We start from the raw sequence: 18,184 nt of genomic DNA, 5'->3' as shown, positions 1-18,184 counted from the left end.
GCTTGAACGGATGCTTTAGAATTTTCCACCTGAGCTACAGCACCAAGCTCGTTAGTCGGAAGGCGTTTGTGGCTAAGGCCTTGAAAGGGAAAAGTCTCAAGTGGGCTTATTTCTACTGAACCAGCATTTCGGGAGAAATGCAGGAAAGAGCAAACCCAAGGCCCCAGGGAGACCCCTTCCAAGCAAAGCACTCCTCCAGAAGGCGGAAGCGGGGCCGTGGCTCATCTGCAGAGCCATGGCCTCCTGGCGCGGACGCTGCTCACGGTGGCTCTTTTTCATGGAAGGGACCGTGCAAAAGGCTTAACAGTTTTCCCTTCCAAGCAGAGACTCAGAGAAAGGGAGAGAGAGAGAGAGAGAGAGAGCGAGAGAGAGAGAGAGCGAGAGAGAGCAAAGGTGGGGGGCAGCCGCCCCACAGAGAAATGAAATGAACACAACTTCCTGATGCTGGCCAGTAGAAAATAACATAATAAAAAGATGAAGCAGACCTGCCTAAGGTGGGCAGCTGACTTCGTTCCAAAGTCCTGCATCCCTAGTTTGCCCGAACTCCCAAAGACTGGCAGGCCCCTTGGCTCTGAGCTGAGAGTTCCTTTTATATGCCAGTCCGCCACGAATACTGACCCTCCGGCCCCCACTCTCTGCAGCGACCCAGTTGAGAATGCAGCGGGAAGTGGGCAGGCCAGGAAGCTCAGACACGCCATTTAAACTAACACATACGCCCGCATGCCAAAACCAGTCCAGGTAACACCTCAGGTTCCATCTAACGTGTCCACGGGAGATCCCACCACACCCAAACCTCATCCAACATTGTCCGTCTTTAATTCGTGCTCAAGCCAGTCTGGGGATGCCTCTTTGGAAACAGTGTGGTCTAGTTTCAAGGACACTGGGAGTCAGGGAACCTGGGTTCTAGTCCCAGCTCCAGCATTCACTTGCTGCGTGACCTTGGGCAAGACACTTAACCTCTCTGTGCCTCAGTTTCCCCCATCTGTAAAATGGGGGTAATAATGTCGACCTACCTCACAGGGCTGTTGTGAGGAATAGCTAAGTGATTGTAAAGCACTTTGAACGTATAATTGCTTATTATTAAGACTACAACAATAATAATATCATATGCCTGTTTACTACCAGAACTTTAAGAAATTCTTGTTTTTTCTTTGATCTCTGTTCTGTTCTGTACTGTAGTTACCCACCGAGAAAGAGAATTCTACCCTTTTGAAAGATACCTGGGAAATGTGTAAAGATGTATACAGAGGTACCTCTACAGGTTGTGTTTTCACATCTTACAAATGGTAGACTTTTACCAGAGAAGTTGCTTCATGAGGGAGTCTGAAATTCTCAGCCGATTCCAAGCAGTGGTTGAGGAGCCTGCACATCCGGTGCTGAGCCCAAGATACCCAGAGGAGCCAACCAGAGTTTTAGGACCAATATTCAAAAGTAACCGGAGTGTGAAAACTTGAAGTTTCTTAAGTGTTGCCAGAAAAGAAGGCTTTTAAGCCCCTTTTGCCTGCCTTCGTCAGTGCAGCCTGGAGGCTTTGTGCGTGTGTGCGCAAATGTGCGCACGTGCACGAGGGTGTGTGTGGAAAGCACTGGAGACAGCCAGGAGCATGTGGGGAAGCCCTGGCCCTGGCTGTACTCATTCAAGAGCAGACCTAAGTAGGAAAGTGGTATCAGCCGTTGGGAAGAGCAGTGTTCGTGGAAGTCCTACAGGCCCATCCTGGGCACAGCTGGCAGGGTCCCTCCCAGCCCTGAGGTCTCTTCCAGCGATGTCTTTTGTACTGTGACCTTTGCCCTTTGTCCTCAGTGGCTTGTGTTACCAGGGGTCTGGCTGGCCTGCACTTCAGTAGATTCCCTGACTTCACTTAACGGAAACAGGCCTGGCCCCTGGTTCTGTTCCCAGTGTGTAAGCTGCTGTAAGTCTAGGAGCCCGTGGTGGGTTTTCTGGATTCTCACAGAGTCCATGGGGCTCAGAGCAGGTCTGACATCATGCAGCACCAAGGGCAGTGATACGGGATGGGTTTGAAAGCTGGCCAATACACTCTAGTGTGGCTGCACCACTTGTGAAGATGTTGAAGCCTGCCTGTACATGCTGCTTAACAGCTGTGGCCCCCTTGCCAACATCCAGCCCCTCTCCAGATCCCTCTGTGATCCAGCAACTAAAAGGCTAAATGCCTGGGATAGCAGGTGCCTCTGGGATCTTGCTCTGGTTGGAAGGCCTACTCTGTCCTGATCGAGTAGTGCCTGGAACATACCAGTTATTAAGAATTGGGTATATCATTCCTGGAAAGGAGGCTGGTCAGCCCTGTGGGTACAGGTGCAGAGCTAATTCACGATCAGGTTTCCAACCCACCCCAATGTTGAGTTTATTAAACAATGAAGGGCAGCGTGTGCTTGCCCCAGTCTCAGAGGGCCAGGGTGACCAGCTGACTTCTAGATGGAGTCTCCACAGGGTAAAGTCTTGGCAGAACAGCCCCAAGCAATGGGCATGGCAGGTGTTTCCATATGCCTTTCTGCAGTTCTTCCAAATAAGGAAAAACTGGAAACCGGTGAACTTTCTAGGTGGGTGTAGGGAATGGTTTCAATGAAATGAGAGACTCTGGCCCCACAGCGGCCTGCCTGTGTTTCTGAGTGACGGTGCTGGCCATGGCTGCTAGCCAAGGGCAGTTCATGGAAACAGCCAGAAGTCATGAGATCTGCCTCTGACTTCCAACTCAAAAGGGAAACAGGGCTTCCCTGAAACTTGGCGTACAGTCAGACAGCAGACACGTCTGTCCTTTCTCCTAAAGCCTTGCCAAGAGAGTATAGCTTAGAGCCTAGAAAAGTTATAAGAGACAACTCAAGTTTATTACCTGAGAATCTCCACAGACTCAGCAATCTTGGTACCCAACACCAGAATCCATGGTGCTAGACTCTTACGCTCCTGGATGGAAGACACAATGCAGGCCAGTATCCATCATAGGGAAACAGATGTAAGACTGGATACCAGGCTCTTCATAATTACACTGTAGTGTGACCTGACCATAAATGTGTAGGATTATTGGGTACTGGATTCTCAACTTTTTCTGAAAGGCAGGAGATCTTTTTCCTCTGACAGTAATAATTATTATTTTCAAAAGTCTCTGAGAAGATAGAATTACTGAAAAGTTAAGGCGGGTTATATTATGTAGTAGCAGAAGGTCTTAATTATTGTGGTGTGTTATTGAATGATGCCAACCCGATGCCCTGCATTAGCCCTAATGTGCCAGTTTTCCATGGGAAGGAGCTTGCTAACACCTGCTAACGGTTCCAGGGCTGGGTAGGTACCTGCATAGATTCATTCTCTGTGGCATGCCTCAGACCTGGGAGGTGGCTATTTGGGCTAATGGGAGGGTGTGTCATTCTAAGCCACTGAAGGCAACTCACTGACAAGTGCCAGAGGCCAGCTCACAGAAGCCAGGGGAAGGAAATTTCTTCCAAAAGTGGAGAAAGTCACCAGGATCCGAGGAATCATAGACGAAGTGAAGGGGCCAGTGCCTGAGGAAAGGTTGGCACTGCCTGTCTGGGGCTGAGTTATCAGCTGTTCTCAAACTTCTGTGTCTCTTTTATGTTCTTAAAAATTATTGAGGACCCTAGTATATCAGTATTTACATTAGAAATTAAAAGTGAGAAACTTTTAAAATATAGAATCTACATGTACAAAAATAGAAAATGACATCATCACAGGTCATGTAGCCTTTGAACAACCCCACTGTGCCCTGAGAGAATGTGTGTATGAGGCAAAGAAGATACTAGTATTGTGCAGATACTGAAGGTGTCCCCAGGCCATACTTTGAGAACTGCTACTCCAGGGAAATGGATCCCATGTCCCTCCTAAAGGAAAAAGGTGCTGGAGCCTTTTTATGTTCTCCCTGGTGAGGGAGCCTCCTGCGAAGAGCACTGCCCCTACCTGAACTTCTCTGTCCCTCCTGGGTGCCACCCCAGAGTCCCAGCTCACTCCCCTCGACACAGAGCTGCCTGTGCATCTTCCTGTGTCCAGCTAGGTTCAGACTGCGAGTTGAACCCCACATCTCACTGCCAGTGCTGACCTAGAGGAAAGATGGTCTGAATTAGTGTGTGATAGACAGGGTTTTTAAAGATCACCACTCCTCAGAGTGGCACAGCTGGGATGAGGATGTGTGCCAAGTATAGGGTCAGCTTTCATGACACCTTGTGGTCACTTATCATTTCCATGTTGACTTAGGGATACAAGAGCTCTTAGTTGGAAGGAGGTTAACCTTGAGGTCACATGTGGGGTCACAGTCATAAGTGAGCACACGATTCAGGCTTGATCCCAGCCCTCTTTCCCGTAGACTCAACGACGTCTTGGCGGTGGTCAGGGTGAGGCCAGCAGGGCTTCGTGGGAACCAGAGACCTGGGGACCTGAGTGCTAGCTGAGCCTTCACTCTGTAGGGCAGACCACTCAACCAAATGGGGGATAATCCTGGCCTCTCAGGATGTAGTGGGATGAAGGATGTGAGATCATTAGGACAGGCACAAAGTTGCTAACAGAACAGAGGTCATGATTTAAGGCATCTACTGAGCTTAAATTTAAATAGTACTCTGTTAATCGGGAAACTAGCAGGAATTTCTGATTCTGGTGTTAAACTTCAACCAAGAATCAAGGTTGCTCAGATAGCTCTGCGAGATCATGTGTAGGGAAATGTCATAGATTCCTTTAGATAATAAAAAAGTCCTTAACCTTTCAAAGTGGTGGTCACAAACTCGATGCGTACTGCCGAGCGCAACCGCAGGAGGAGCTTTACGCAGTGACCTCACGGCTAGCTTTTCAGCGTGGGTCAGAATCACTGTGGGTAGCCCATGGAGTGCGGTGCTCAGGACTCTAACCCCTTCAGGTATGACTCAAGAACTGCACATAACGCCCACAAAGGCCACATGGTCACATTTTTCCCTGGAGGAAAAGGAGAGCAAAAGAAGGGGTGTGTGCATGTGGAGGCAGTGGGGGACAGCTGGCTTATTCTGTAAGGATTCAACCTCCAGTTTGTTCTGATGGAACCAGTCGGAAACAGTGCCCTATGATCGGGGTGGGGGGTGGGGTGCTGAATCCTGGGGGAGGGCCGACCAGAACTTGCCCTTACGGAGGCGAGTGTGCAGGAGCCGCTGCTGGCCGAGCGAGGGCCCTGATGGGGAACAGGCTGTGCCAGACGGGGGCCCCTTGGCCGGAGGCTGGCAGCCTGGCGCTCGCATCCAAGGATGAATGGCCTGGCCGGGTCCGCCCGCAGACTCCCGTGTCTTCTCCCCACTGCTGCAGGGTAGGTTCAGGAGGGGTTCTGGTGCTGCGGACAGCTGGCCGCTCCCTGGGGTGTCCCCCAGCTAGCTTAGGAAGGCCACGGCGCAGCAGCTCTCGCACGCCCAGGTAGGACAGACTTACCCTGAGAGTGGGCAACAGGAAGGAACGTACATGAATGTTCAGAGTTGATGTTCAAATACCATATTTTTACGCTCTTGCTTCAGAGATACTTAGATTTTGTAGTTTGGGGTTTGTTTTGGGTTTTTTTTTTTTTGGTGACTTAATCATTCTATAGAGTAAATATAAAATTCCAATTAAATGGTGTCTAAAATTTAAAGCAGCAGTCTACAGGCAAAGCGCCAACATTTCTTTTTTTAACAGATATTTACGATGCCATCTAGCATTTAAAAATCAACCAGAAACTAAGCTTGATTCTGTTTAATATTTTATATGATTGGACGTCTTAAAAATGTTTCTATTTTATAGCAATTCTCTGTTTATTCAGAACCATACTTTTGTGATGTTAATGGAATGAATTTATACGGCTTTAATTGTGTTGGTTTAAGTGCTAATGACCACATTTCAAATTAAAGTAGTATTTTGCTGATAGAGGTAGACACAGATATGAAAAATGAAAGAATAGATCATTCTACTGATTGTAAAGTCTTTATTTCAAGGGAAAAAAAGTTTTTTTTGTTTTGTTTTGTTTTGTTTTTTTTTTAGGGCTGTGGAAAAAAAGTAATTTTTTTGAGAGTTTAAGATAGTTTTCTGGGATCAGAACTTGTGCCTATGGAAATTTTGGAGCAGCCTAAGCTACCTTTTTAGCTTGATATGTGTGCTAGAAAAATTTCATTATCATGTTTTGTGACATGTAATAAATTCAGGGTGCTGTGTTTAAGCTTCATTTCAGTTCCAGTTTGGGAACCGCTGTTTCCTTCATTCCCATAGCTGGCAGACACCCCACTCCTCGGCACCGCCCCCAACCCTGTCCTTCCCCTGATGAGAGAGGTCAGTCCCTGACTCTTAGAAGATGTGTTTCTATCTGCGTGGAGCAAGCAAAACATAACCATGATTTCTAAACCTCTGCTTTCATGTCGAGGAAGAGTGATGCTTTCTATCCTCCTCCGATGTCTCTTTAATGAATATGTTGTCATTATTTGTCCTCGGAAGGGGCCTCTTGAGCCACCTCTCAGTTTTCTCCATGATTTCTGTTGCAAACAAATTCTCTGTCCTGTGTCTGTTCACCACACTCTCCTGATCTTGTGTACCATTGAAGACGTGCTGGAGACCGTTTTTGTTTTTATTATGCAATTCTGTTATATGTGTATTTCAGTGAAATGTCAACCCGCCAACAGAGGATGATGTTAAAAATTATCCAAATAAATAGTTTTCTATTTCTTTTAATCAGACCTAGTCCAAATTGTTGAATGACAGTGAATAGGATCATCTGCTGTGTTTCAAACTCAGGGGTATTCCAAGCCCGTGGTGCCTCGTGACATGGGTTCATATACATAATTTACCTGGGGTGTTGACTTAGTGCTTGTCGCCTGTGTTTACTTTGTGGACACGGCAGCAGGTGTCTCAAACCTGGTCTTTGATTTGGGAGCCTCAGATCTGTGGCCAGCCTTTCCTCCCGGTGATCCAGAACCAGACAATGAAACCCTGGTTTAGCTTATCTTCCCTTGACGACCGAGCTCTGGAAAACACTGTTGGACGCCGCTGGGCTTGACCGTCCTGCACACACCTGAAGCTCTGTGTGAAAGAGCCCTCCCCCACCTGACCTTAGCGCCACCTTCTCGATGTTTCCAAGAGGATGGCAAGTGGGTCCACGTCCAAGCAGATGATTCCCCTGGCTCAGGTGTGCCAGATTCGGGGATCCTGAGAGAGGGAAAGCAGGTGTATGTGCGCATCCGTGAGTGTGTATGCATGTGCGTGTGCAGCTTGTGCTGGGGTTAGAGGGACAGGAGAGTGAGAGGCAGCCTCACTGACCATACCATGGACTGTTCTGGACTTGGTCGCAGGACACATGTGTCTTTCCCTGACAAGACCACAGCTTTCCTAGCCAGGAACCTGAGAGCTCTGAATCCCAGTGGCTCTTTCACACCCACCATTTATGAAATGGAAAGCCCCCACCCCTGCCCCTCTAGTCAAAGAATGGATCAAACCAGACCTAGCCTGGTGTACCATTTTTAACAGCATTGTCTCCTATGGAGGAGGCTGTTTTCACAGGAGCCTCTTAGGAAGTTCCTGTAGGATTTTACACTCTAAATTACTTTCACTGCCACTAACAATGGCAGAAGACTGGTTCTGAGCATTCCCACACCAGCGGGACCAGCCCTGTGGGACCCAGCCAAACTGTGGCCACCATCCCCACCCCAACCCTCCCCACTCCCCACTGCTGGGGGTCCCCTGATGCCCCACCTGTAGGCCCAGTTGCCCCCCACAGTCTTCCGTGATACAGAGCATTAGCTGCAGGTGCAGCCCTGTACAGCCAGGGTTCAAGCACCCTCCATTGTGGCTGCTGAGTTGCAGAGGGAGTGCCAGCAAATGAGGGGGTCCTGCCCGGATATGGGACAGGTGGGCTTAGGTCTGGGGGCAAGGAGGAAACGCCACTTTGATATGTCAGTCCTTTTGTGGAAAAAGATAAAGTAGCTGTACTGTCCCTGTTATTAGTCTTTAGGTCAGCATTGGTATTTTTCTTCAAGTTGGTGCTCAAAGCATAATTTTCTCAGAGCCAGCAACTCCACCTCCCTCTGCGTGGTGTGTAAACATCTTTAAAGTTTCCCTAACAAAGTTGGGAATAACAGAAGGGCTTCTCCCAGGGCCTGTTCCAGTGGAACCCGGGACCCAGTGTAAGGAAAGCCAACTGTGAGGGCTCAGGCAAAGGAATGTCTGTGAGGGGTCACCTGGTGGGTCCCACACAGCCCCCAGGGGCTGATGAGCCCCTTTCAATGTGTTGTGGTCTTTAAGATGATCCAACTGTTGGCAAGTTCTTGGCCTGATACCAGGCTCCAGGCCAGGACATCACGGATGCCACGGAGGCTGGCGCTGCACAGCAGCCCAGGTCTGTGTGTGTGTGTCAACCCATTCTGTCATGGTCCTGAATGTGCTGGTGATTGCAGTGTGTGGTGTCACTCCCTCGTTCCCATGGCTTTTTTTTTGCAGAACCAGTGGCCCCGAAGGCTGCGGGTCTGCTTTGCCCCCTCACACTTGTACTTAGGTCACAGCCGGTGAGTCCCTGCCACCCTCCCTATAGAATGGCCGGGTTGTGTTCCTTGCCCCCACTGGGGCTCTGGGAAAGGACCCTGCAGGCCACATTCTATAGACTGTCATTTAGATGTGGGCTTGTGCTCTCGGCCACGGCAGACGCTGTTCCCTGCGAGTGGGGGTATGTGAGGAGGAGGAGACTGGGTGGAAGGCCTCAAGCACCCAGTCTAGGGGACCAGCTTGAACTCCTGACCACACCCTTTAACCCTGGGGCTTCAGGGACCCCTCAATTACACTCACACGAGCAGTCGCTTCCCTGGGTTGCCTTTTGGAGAAACCTTCCCTCCCCACAGCTGAATCAGGCAGGAGCAGAGCCAGGACCCAGGCCGAGCCCAGCACGCCCACGTTGTCTAATCCATTTTGCCATTTTTGTTGATCTAGGCAGGATTAAGGACACTGCATGACATTGGGCCAGAAATCCGGCGTGCTATATCATGTGATTTGCAAGATGACGAGCCGGAGGAAACAAAACGAGAAGAAGAAGAAGATGGATTCAAAGTAATTATTCCACGCCTAGCTACACACTGGCCACTTGGAAATAGCGGGGCAGGACTTCAATTTGGGCAGTTGGTGATCCACAAAAGAACCTGGAGAATGCACGCCAGCTCCCGGGCCTAGAGGGGCTTACGGACCATGCTCTCCCCACAGCAGACCTTCGGCACCTCCTCTGGGGCCGGGCCTGCTGCTTTCCTGAGCTGGCCCCTCTGTCCCACGCTGGCCGCTTCAGAGGAGCCTGGCCACAGCCGCTTGGCCAGTGTGGCTGAGCATCCTGAGGCCTGCTAGCCGCTGCCCGCCTGTGTTCCCCCCTTCTTCCCTGGGCCAACTCTTTGATCTGCCAGCTGGCCCTCAGCCCCCTCCCAGCCCAGAGGGTGTGCTTCCTGTCCAACCTCAACTGCTGGGGGCTGCCAGCCCGCCCTGCTGGGTGTAAGTCACCTCAACTTGGAGCGACTGGAAGAGCACACTCGTGTGACAGCCGAGAGCTGGCTCCCCACTCAGGGATCGGTAACCTTCCTCATTTCAGGGGGACCGGCTGCCACACAGACACATCCACCCTGATCTGTGAGACACTCAGATTGTTTTACAGGGATCCTACGGAGCTTACCTAGAATTTGTTTTTCGTGTAGAAAAAATTACCTAACAAAGCTAGCCTGCATCAAATACTTGTTAAATTACCTGGTGTTGTCTCCCATTATTTTGCAGAGAAATGGTGCCCTGCTTGGAAACCATGTCAATCATGTTAATAGTGATAGGAGAGACCCCCTTCAGCAGACCAATACCACCCACCGTCCCCTGCATGTCCAAAGGCCTTCAGTTCCACCTGCAAGTGATACTGAGAGACCGCTGTTTCCTCCAGCAGGAAATTCGGGGTGTCATAGCCATCATAACCATAATTCCGTAGGAAAGCAAGCTCCCAGCTCAACAAATGCCAATCTCAATAATGCCAATATGTCCAAAGCTGCCCCTGGAAAGCGGCCCAGCATTGGGAACCTTGAGCATATGTCTGAAAATGGGCATCACTCCTCCCACAAGCATGACCGGGAGCCTCAAAGAAGGTCCAGTATTAAAAGGTAACCTTTAAAATGTGTTTGCACTTGGTGATGTAGTGTCTCCCCCGAGGTGTGTGGCTTTCTTCCCCCCGTGCTCTGGCACACACAGGAGACTCTGAGGCGGCATCTGCACGTGAACCTGCAAGTGCCGTGAGCTCGTGGGCCTCGTCAGGCACTAGCCAGTGATGAACCCAAAGGATGGAGGGCCACGAGCTATCCTGTGCCCTGCCAGAGGGGCCGCTCCTTAAAACAGCAGTAGTTGCCGTAAACTCTACCTTCCCCAGTGGTGCCAACATACCGTGGGACAGGGGCTGGCAACCTTTGTCTTGTAAAGGGCCAGATGGTAAATATTTTAGGCCCTGGCCACCACACAGGCTCCACTGCAGCGGCCGAGCTCTGCCGTTGCAGAGAGAAAGCAATCCTAGACGGCGTGTGTAACTGTGTGGGGGTGGCTGTGTCCCCATAAAACTTTAAACTTTATTTACAGACACCGCAGTGTGAACTTCATATAAGTCCCATGTGATGAGATATTTTTTCTTCCTTTGATTTTTTTCTTTCTTTGCCATCTTTTAAAAGCGTTAAGAACTGTTCATAGCTCATGGGCAGTATAATGGCCTGTAAACCATAGCTGGCTGCTCTCTGCTCTAGGAACTAGCCTGATATCTGCATTTTAAATTTTATTGGAAATATTTAACTTTTATCTTCTCCCTCCCTCCCTCCCATGTTATGCCTTTCCTGGATAGAACCCGCTATTATGAAACTTACATTAGGTATGTGCTCATCGCCTGTGTTTGTGTGTTAAATACTCTGTGTTTAAGTGTAACCAGTTGGCCTCCAAGTGCTGAGGGATGAGAAGGATTTTGAGGCAACAACCTGATAGGGTAGTGGAGCTTGGGGCCGTGGACTCCAGAGGCAGACGTCGTTGTTTTTTTATTTCCTTCTCTCTTTCTCTGTCTTTTTTTCCCTCTCTTTCTCTTTTTTGAGATTTTATGTATTTTATTTTAGAGAGCGCATGTATGTGAGCAGGGGTGGGGAGGGGTGGGGCAGAGGGAGAGGGAGAGAATCTCAAGCAGACTCCTTGCTGAGTACAGAGCCTGACACAAGGACTCGATCTCACAACCCTGAGATCATGACCTGAGCCACCCAGGTGCCCCAGTAGTTGCTTCTTTCTAAACAAAGGAGCATTCAGGTCCATATACGCACAGACTTTGTTCTCACCTAAGAGCTAATACTCACATGCCAGCATGCTCGCGGGCTAGCCCCTACATGCCTCATGACTGTGCAGGGAGAGCCTACTGTATACTCCCCTGGGAGGCTGACACTGCCTCTGCTGTCTGGGTTCAAGCCTCTTATGGGGGCTTCATATGAGCATGACCCCAACCTCCTGAAGACCAGGGACTGGGCCTTCTCCGTAGTCTTCTCCATAGTCCTCAACATATGTGCAGTGTATCCTACTCCATATTTGCTGAACAGGGTTGAATTGTAAGAATGATCATTTTCTTGGGGACAGACAGACTAAGTCTCTTGGCTTAATTAAGTGTAACCAGCTGCTCAGGAGCAACCTGAGAGAGTGGAGAGCTTGGAGGGGGCACAGTCATCTCTTTGGAAAGAGTTGATGTCACAGAGCTTAGCTGGTTTTCCTGAGGACTGGAGCCAGGTTAAGGGCTTTCAGGGAGATAGCACGACAGTCTTGCCATGTGGGCACAGCAGGCTTTGAAAAATTGGCAAGTGTCACAGGTGTGAGTCTCCCCTGGGACCCAGGATCCCAGACTCCTGTCATATTTCCTGGGCCAGAGGCAGTGGGAAACTGGTAAGGGAGCTCCTTTGTTCCAGATCCTAAAGTCACACGAGCCAGAATAGAAGGAACAAGGATCAGAGTAGGTGGCCGGGGAGCCCAGCATTTTCTCTCCAGGACTGCCGATCGCTGCGGCCTCTAGGTCCATTTCCTTGTTCTGTTCCCCAAATCACACCTTCGTCTTTGACTCCATGGCCCTCAGGCAGAGTGCTTTGGCACCAGCATTGTGCAAGGTATTGAGAGATGCGCCCTCTCCCAGCACACACACATGCTCACACACACGCTCACACACATGGCACCACCGCCAGAGGCCTCAAGAGTCCAGTCCCAGGTCACCCCGGGAGAAGCCAGGGGCACGCGGGGCAGGGGTGCTAGCCGCACACCGAGGCCGGCTCAGGCAGCGTCTGCCTGCGAGCTCAGGGGCTCAGGGGCTCGGGGCCTGTGTCACAACTGCAGATCTGACTCGGGAGATGAGCAGTTCCCAACCATCTGCCGAGAGGATCCGGAGCCCCACGGCTACTTCAGGGACGCCCGCTGCTTGGAGGAGCAGGAGTACTTCAGCGGCGAGGAGGGCTATGAGGATGTGGGCTCTCCGGCCGGGGGCAGGTGAGCAGCGCTGCGGCTCCGGCCGACCTCAGGACGTGGCCCGGCTGGCCGGCCCGGGCCGAGAGGCGGGGGGAGGGGGCTGCTCTCGCAGACCAGCTTCTCCCAGGGCCCCGAATCTTCCATGAAGCTGAGCACTGACTGCCTTGCTCTCAGCCAGTCCAGGGTGTCCAGGAATGGTGGGGAGAGGACTGTCGCCGTGGGTCTAAGCTTAGCGACGGGGCTTGCTCGCGAGGCTGGCATGTGCCCCTCACCCTCTCGTTTGGCCTTTTTGACCGCCAGGCAGAGCTACAACTACTACAACCGATACCCGGGCAGCAGCTGGGACTTCGAGCGGCCCCGAGGCTACCATCACCCCCAAGGCTTCTTGGAGGATGACGACTCGCCCGTTTGCTATGACTCCCGGAGATCCCCAAGGAGACGCCTACTACCTCCCACCCCGACATGTGAGGCCAGATTTTTTGTTTTGGGTGAAGCCTCCCAGAGAACAGTGTGTGCCTCCCCTGGCCCCGGCCCCGAGGAAGCGTGACAGCTGTGATCCTGCTGCATTAGGGACCCCGGTCCTCCAGACCAGATCCCTGGTCGGAGACCCTAGCGGCTTTCCTTTCTGCCTCGTCCGTGTGCCGCGTGATAGAGCTCAAAGCACTTCAGTGGTGGTCTTGACTCTCTGAGAACAGAGAAAGGCAGCGCGTGGTCCCAAACGTGCACAGCGTGTGGCATCTGATAAGGGGCTTTCTGTGCTTGTCTTCGTTTCTTTGAACCCAGAGTCCCTCTTGCAAGGTAGTCACCATGTGCACCGTGTTGTCATCAGGCTATCTCCGTGGATGGGGTGACTGACCCTCAGAGGGCAGAAGGGATCGGCCCTGGCGCGGAGCTGGACCTCATCCTAGGCCTGTCCCACCAAGCCCCATGCCTCCGAGGTGTACCTGGGAGCTCTTGATGTCTGTCCATGTCTCCTCAGTCCCCACCAGGGAGTTCCCCTCTCACCCACCCCCTCCACGCCTCGGCTCTCATCTCTGCCAGGCGTCAGCTAGTGCCCTTGCTCACAGGGCAGGTTTTGGGTCAGCGCTCCCACCCGGGGGCTGGAGGAGACCCATCCTGCTAGAGAAGAGGTGGCGGTGGGGGGGGCGGGTAACTGTTCCCCACCTGGTTTTCTTAAGCAGGTGACCTAAGCAGTGCCCCCCAGAGATCTGATTCACCCCAGTGAGGAACCTGGGTCTGGGTGAGAAACGTAGCAGTGGCCTTTGCCCCCTCCTGGCCAGGCAGTTGGATTGTGCACATGTGGGCATTTTGGTGGTGGTTCAAGAACATCCAGTCCTGGTGTTTTGAGGAATGAAGCACATACTCGAGCAGGGCTCTAATCAGTAACCAAAAGTAGCCCAGACACATTGGCTCTGAGTCGGCTAACTCTGTGTGCGATAACCAGTCCAGCTGGATGGCGCTGGGGGCCCCCTGCCTCTCTCCGGCTGTCTGTCGCAGGAGACACCATTTCCATAGTTAATATTTAACTCTGCAGCCCCAAACACATGCTGAACAGAACACTTCTGAGCTCCGTGAATACTGGGTGACACAGGCAGGTGAGGCCAGGCAGAGGCCCCTTGCCCAGGGAGTGCCACTGCCCCGCCTGGATCTCCCTGTGTCCCCTCCGGTAGCCACATTAATGCCCACCATTCAGGGGCACTGCCCTAGTGAAGCAAAGAACCTGAGTGGGCCAGAGCGGAGCAGAGAGCGGGCCTCCTTATTTGTAAGGGCAAATAAATTTTATTTGCTTCGCTGCTCATCGGTTCAGACCTTGGGCAGAGAGAAGCTGGAAACCTTCAGCCTGTGTTCTCAGCAAAAATGAGATTACTTCGTCTGCCGGCGTCGGTTGCACACAGCAGATGAGATGATCAGTGTCTACATGGATTTTCAAAACCGCAAGGCACTACTGGAATGAGAGAGATGGTGGTTTCCTCTCCTGGCTCCCAGCCTCTGGCCCCTGCCCTCTGATCCTGAGGGGGTTCTAGAGGGGGTGCCAACGAGGGAGGCCCATCTCCCTTAGGGTATCCCCCTTAGGACACATTGCCCTCCCTGTGTGGTGCAGGGAGGACAGGATGTCTGATGGGGATAGCAGGTGTCTTACAGCTGTCCATGTCCCATGTAGGCAACTCCAAGAGGAGGAGGAGGAGGAGGAGGCCCAGCACGCCCCACAGGGGCACCTCAAGCCCGGGTGGCCAGGGCCGTTGTCTGTTCTCCCCACACTGGGCAGGGCCAGTCAATGGCTCAGCCTGGTCTTCCTACACTTTTAGACTAGAGCTCTCACAGAACCCAGTTCCTGCAGCTTCCTGTGACTTCTAGGAGGCCTGGGAGGCTCACCCACCCCTATGGTTTTCCAGTACAGGAATTAGGGGTGTGTTTTGCCAAAGCAGGAGGAATGCCCTGGGATCTTAGGAAGCAGAAGCTGAAGAGACCTGGCTCCTGCCTTGCAAACTGTCAGTAGGGCCCCAAGCCCTTTCTCCAGCGCCAACGCCCTCAAGGGTAGACCTGTTCCCAGGGGGAGCAGAGCCCCTGGCCTGTGCTTGGGGCCCTGGGCCCTGTGTCCTGTGAAGCCACAAACTTTGGATCTCTTATCATTGCTCAGCCTGTACACCAGCCTCTATTTCGAGTGGTTGTTAACAGGACAGTTGTGTTCTTTAACATTAGAGGTGTTTTCTGTTTTTGCCTTCAGTGCTGGAGAAGCTGGGTCTTTCCCAACAAAAGAACTTGCTTTCTTACCTGGTTGAGTTATAGCAAGTCACTCCCCTTGAAGCAGGCAGAAGCACAGGAGCAGCAGCAAGATGCTGTGGGCCCCAGAGACTCTTAAGATGCCTTCGGGGGCGGCAGCGGGGCGGGGGGGTGGGGGGCGGCAGCAGGTGTTGTAGGATTCTAGAATGACGTTGTGTTCTAGACCTGAAGTGCTGTGGTCCCCATAATGTGTGTACAGGACCAGGGGTGTCAAGTCAGAGCAGCTGCTCTCTGGAGCCTTTAGCTGTGCCCTGTGATAACAGGCATTACTTGTACAAGAAGCCAACTTGCACTTAACTAAAAACACCCCCTCAGCTGGGCAGTCTCTTCAGCCTCCCAAAGTTCTGAGACCTCACTGCCTAATGCTCTTCCTGGGACATATCGCTTGCTTCCTCTCGGGCTCCCTGCTGAGTGTCCAGTGGGCCACCCTGACCCCAGAGCCCTGGGGCCCCCACAGAGCGCTTGTTTCACGACTGCTGGTGTGCTTCACTTCTCAGCGCACCGGAGATCCTCCTTCAACTTTGAGTGCCTGCGCCGGCAGAGCAGCCAGGAGGAGGTCTCGCTGTCCCCCACCTTCCCCCACCGCACAGCCCTGCCACTGCACCTGATGCAGCAACAGGTGAGCCGGCCTGCGTGTGGCCTTGATACACGTGCCTGACGGGTACCCTGTGGACCCCGCCCTCCAGACACCCCCTTCCCTTTGGCTGCCAGCAGCAGGAGCAAAAAAAAGGGGAGAACCTTCACAGACACTCTGGCTCCATCCTGTAGCAACCTTGCCAAATAGATACTATCCCGACCCCCTTTTCACAAATGAGCAAATATCAGGGGAGAGGGTAGGCGACATGCCTAAGCTCACACAGGAGGTGTGTGACCCAGTTGACATAGGCATCCTAGGCCGCCAGCTTCCAAAGCTGGGCTCTTGGCTTGGGTGCACACTGTGTTCTCTCTGGGGCATTGACGATGCGGCCTAGTACAATCCCTGACCCAGGGAGTGGTGGCTGCTTGCCTGGTCCTGAATAATCAGTGCTGCCCTTTATTTGCCAAGATGCTGTCCTTTCATTAAAACATGTCTGTGGAGCCCTTTGCGCACAGGGCCCTCTGGTCACAGGGGTGGGTGAGCCTTCAAACAGGCCGCAAGGAAAGATGGTGGTCCAGGGAGAAGGACCCATCCACAGTGTGACAGGTAGGAGCTCAGGGGCTGGAGGGAGGGTGGGGCAGCCGCCCACTCACCAGGGGCTTGCCTCAAGGACAAGAATATGGTACTTTTTCTTTCTAAGAAGAGCACATCAGAGATGCCACCCACTGTGTACATGTGTCAGGGGCAGGAAAGCGTGCAGGGAACACCCAGTCTGTAAATTTGCAGAGCTAGCTCACCACCTAGGTAGCTCACTGCCAGCATCCTGAGCATGTGAGCACTAGTTTCCATTTCAGGTGTCCTGTTCCAGGTTTCTCTGCCAATTTTTTACTTTCCTGCCTTCAGTTTTTGTATTAGCTCTTATTTGTGCCCTGCTTTATTGTGAGAGGGCAAAGCTTGGGAAGGCCCAGCCATCAAATGCCACAAACCAAGTAGGCATGGCAGTCTATGTGGGCACGTGCATGAAAACGCCCTTCCCTGTGCTGTCCCGCTGACGAGGACACCTCTGTGCCTGCATTGCCTCCCTCAGGTGGTCGTGGCTTTTGGTTGGGCCACGGGCCATCGTGGCCCTCCGTGCAGAGAGGGAATACTGGGGCCAATCTGTTGTGGTGCAGCTGTAGGTGGGGGAAGCAGGGCTTGTGCCCAGAGCTTCAGAGCAGACCAGATGCCTGCTGGTGTGATGAATTGCACTAGAGTCAAGAGAACCAGCTGTGTTCCTTCTGAGGGCTGGGAATGTCTCGTTTGCCCCGAGTGTACTGTATTTGAACCTAGAGTGAACGGGGTGGTATGTTCATACACCACAAGGTAAAGAAATGTCTTCACTAATTCTCCACTGCTTGGTGGCAGTTTGACAAATTAGCAGCTGATTCCTGCTTAGGAACAGTCCTAAGGAGTGCATTATGGATTTGGGAAAACCAAAACTAGTCTGCCAGAAAGCCAGATTTCACTGCCTGTGTCCTCTTCAAGTCCCTGTACGAGGCTGCCCCTCTGCAGCCATGTCTCCTGCTTGGTCTGCGTGAGGAGGCCTGGGGTTTGCTCCTGAGGACCTCTGACCCCGCCACCTTTCATCTCTCCCCAGATCATGGCAGTTGCGGGCCTGGATTCCAGTAAAGCCCAGAAGTACTCGCCGAGCCACTCAACCCGGTCGTGGGCCACCCCTCCAGCGACCCCTCCGTACCGAGACTGGACGCCGTGCTACGCGCCCCTGATCCAGGTGGAGCGGCCAGAGGCCCTGGACCAGGTCAACGGCAGCCTTCCATCCCTGCACCGAAGCTCATGGTACACGGACGAGCCCGGCATCTCATACCGAACTTTCACACCAGCCAGCCTGACTGTCCCCAGCAGCTTCCGCAACAAAAACAGTGACAAGCAGAGGAGTGCAGACAGCTTGGTGGAGGCAGTGAGTATGCTCCACTCCACCCCAAGGATGCCAGGATGGGCAGGCTCTGGCATAGCAGAGGGGGACCTGCAGGGGCAGTGGAAGTTCTGAGGCTGGGGGTGCTCTGGGGCCCAAGTGTGCCCCTTTTCCTCTGGACAGCGCCCATTCCTTGGATACAAAGATGGTACTTACGGCATGAGTATAAAAATACTGCCACTGCCAGTTCTCATAAAGGAGCTGCACCTAGGATTGCAGGTGCCGGGCCTGCACATACTACTAGTTCCTACTGAGATATTTTCCCCAGTGGGGCCCACTCTTGTTGGGCCACATGTAGTGTTGGAACTCTGTGATGTTTCAAAGCCATTTACATTTAACTGTCATGTGTGAGGTCTAGCAGACACGATTGGCTGAGTCCCAGAAGTACATCGTGCGGTTT

At 52.4% G+C, this 18,184-nt stretch overlaps 1 protein-coding gene across 20 annotated transcripts in view; it reads left to right on the top strand.

The window, feature by feature from the left end:
• CACNA1D (calcium voltage-gated channel subunit alpha1 D) overlaps positions 1-18,184 on the top strand; it is a 302,032-nt gene that overhangs the window by 277,446 nt on the left and 6,402 nt on the right. For 17 of the 20 annotated variants that reach the window (XM_072785856.1, XM_072785861.1, XM_072785864.1 and 14 more), the window contains 7 exons: positions 8,909-9,025; positions 9,728-10,095; positions 10,818-10,844; positions 12,326-12,475; positions 12,755-12,918; positions 15,733-15,854; positions 17,449-17,769. In XM_072785856.1, coding sequence (XP_072641957.1) covers positions 8,909-9,025; positions 9,728-10,095; positions 10,818-10,844; positions 12,326-12,475; positions 12,755-12,918; positions 15,733-15,854; positions 17,449-17,769 — 1,269 coding nt within the window. The remainder of the gene's footprint in view (positions 1-8,908; positions 9,026-9,727; positions 10,096-10,817; positions 10,845-12,325; positions 12,476-12,754; positions 12,919-15,732; positions 15,855-17,448; positions 17,770-18,184) is intronic. The other 3 variants (XM_072785858.1, XM_072785870.1, XM_072785865.1) reach the window with 2 other exon arrangements.

The sequence above is a fragment of the Canis lupus genome, chromosome 19 (assembly GCF_048164855.1).
Source record: "Canis lupus baileyi chromosome 19, mCanLup2.hap1, whole genome shotgun sequence".
NCBI lineage: Eukaryota > Metazoa > Chordata > Mammalia > Carnivora > Canidae > Canis > Canis lupus.
This window is presented reverse-complemented; position numbering and strand designations above follow the sequence as displayed.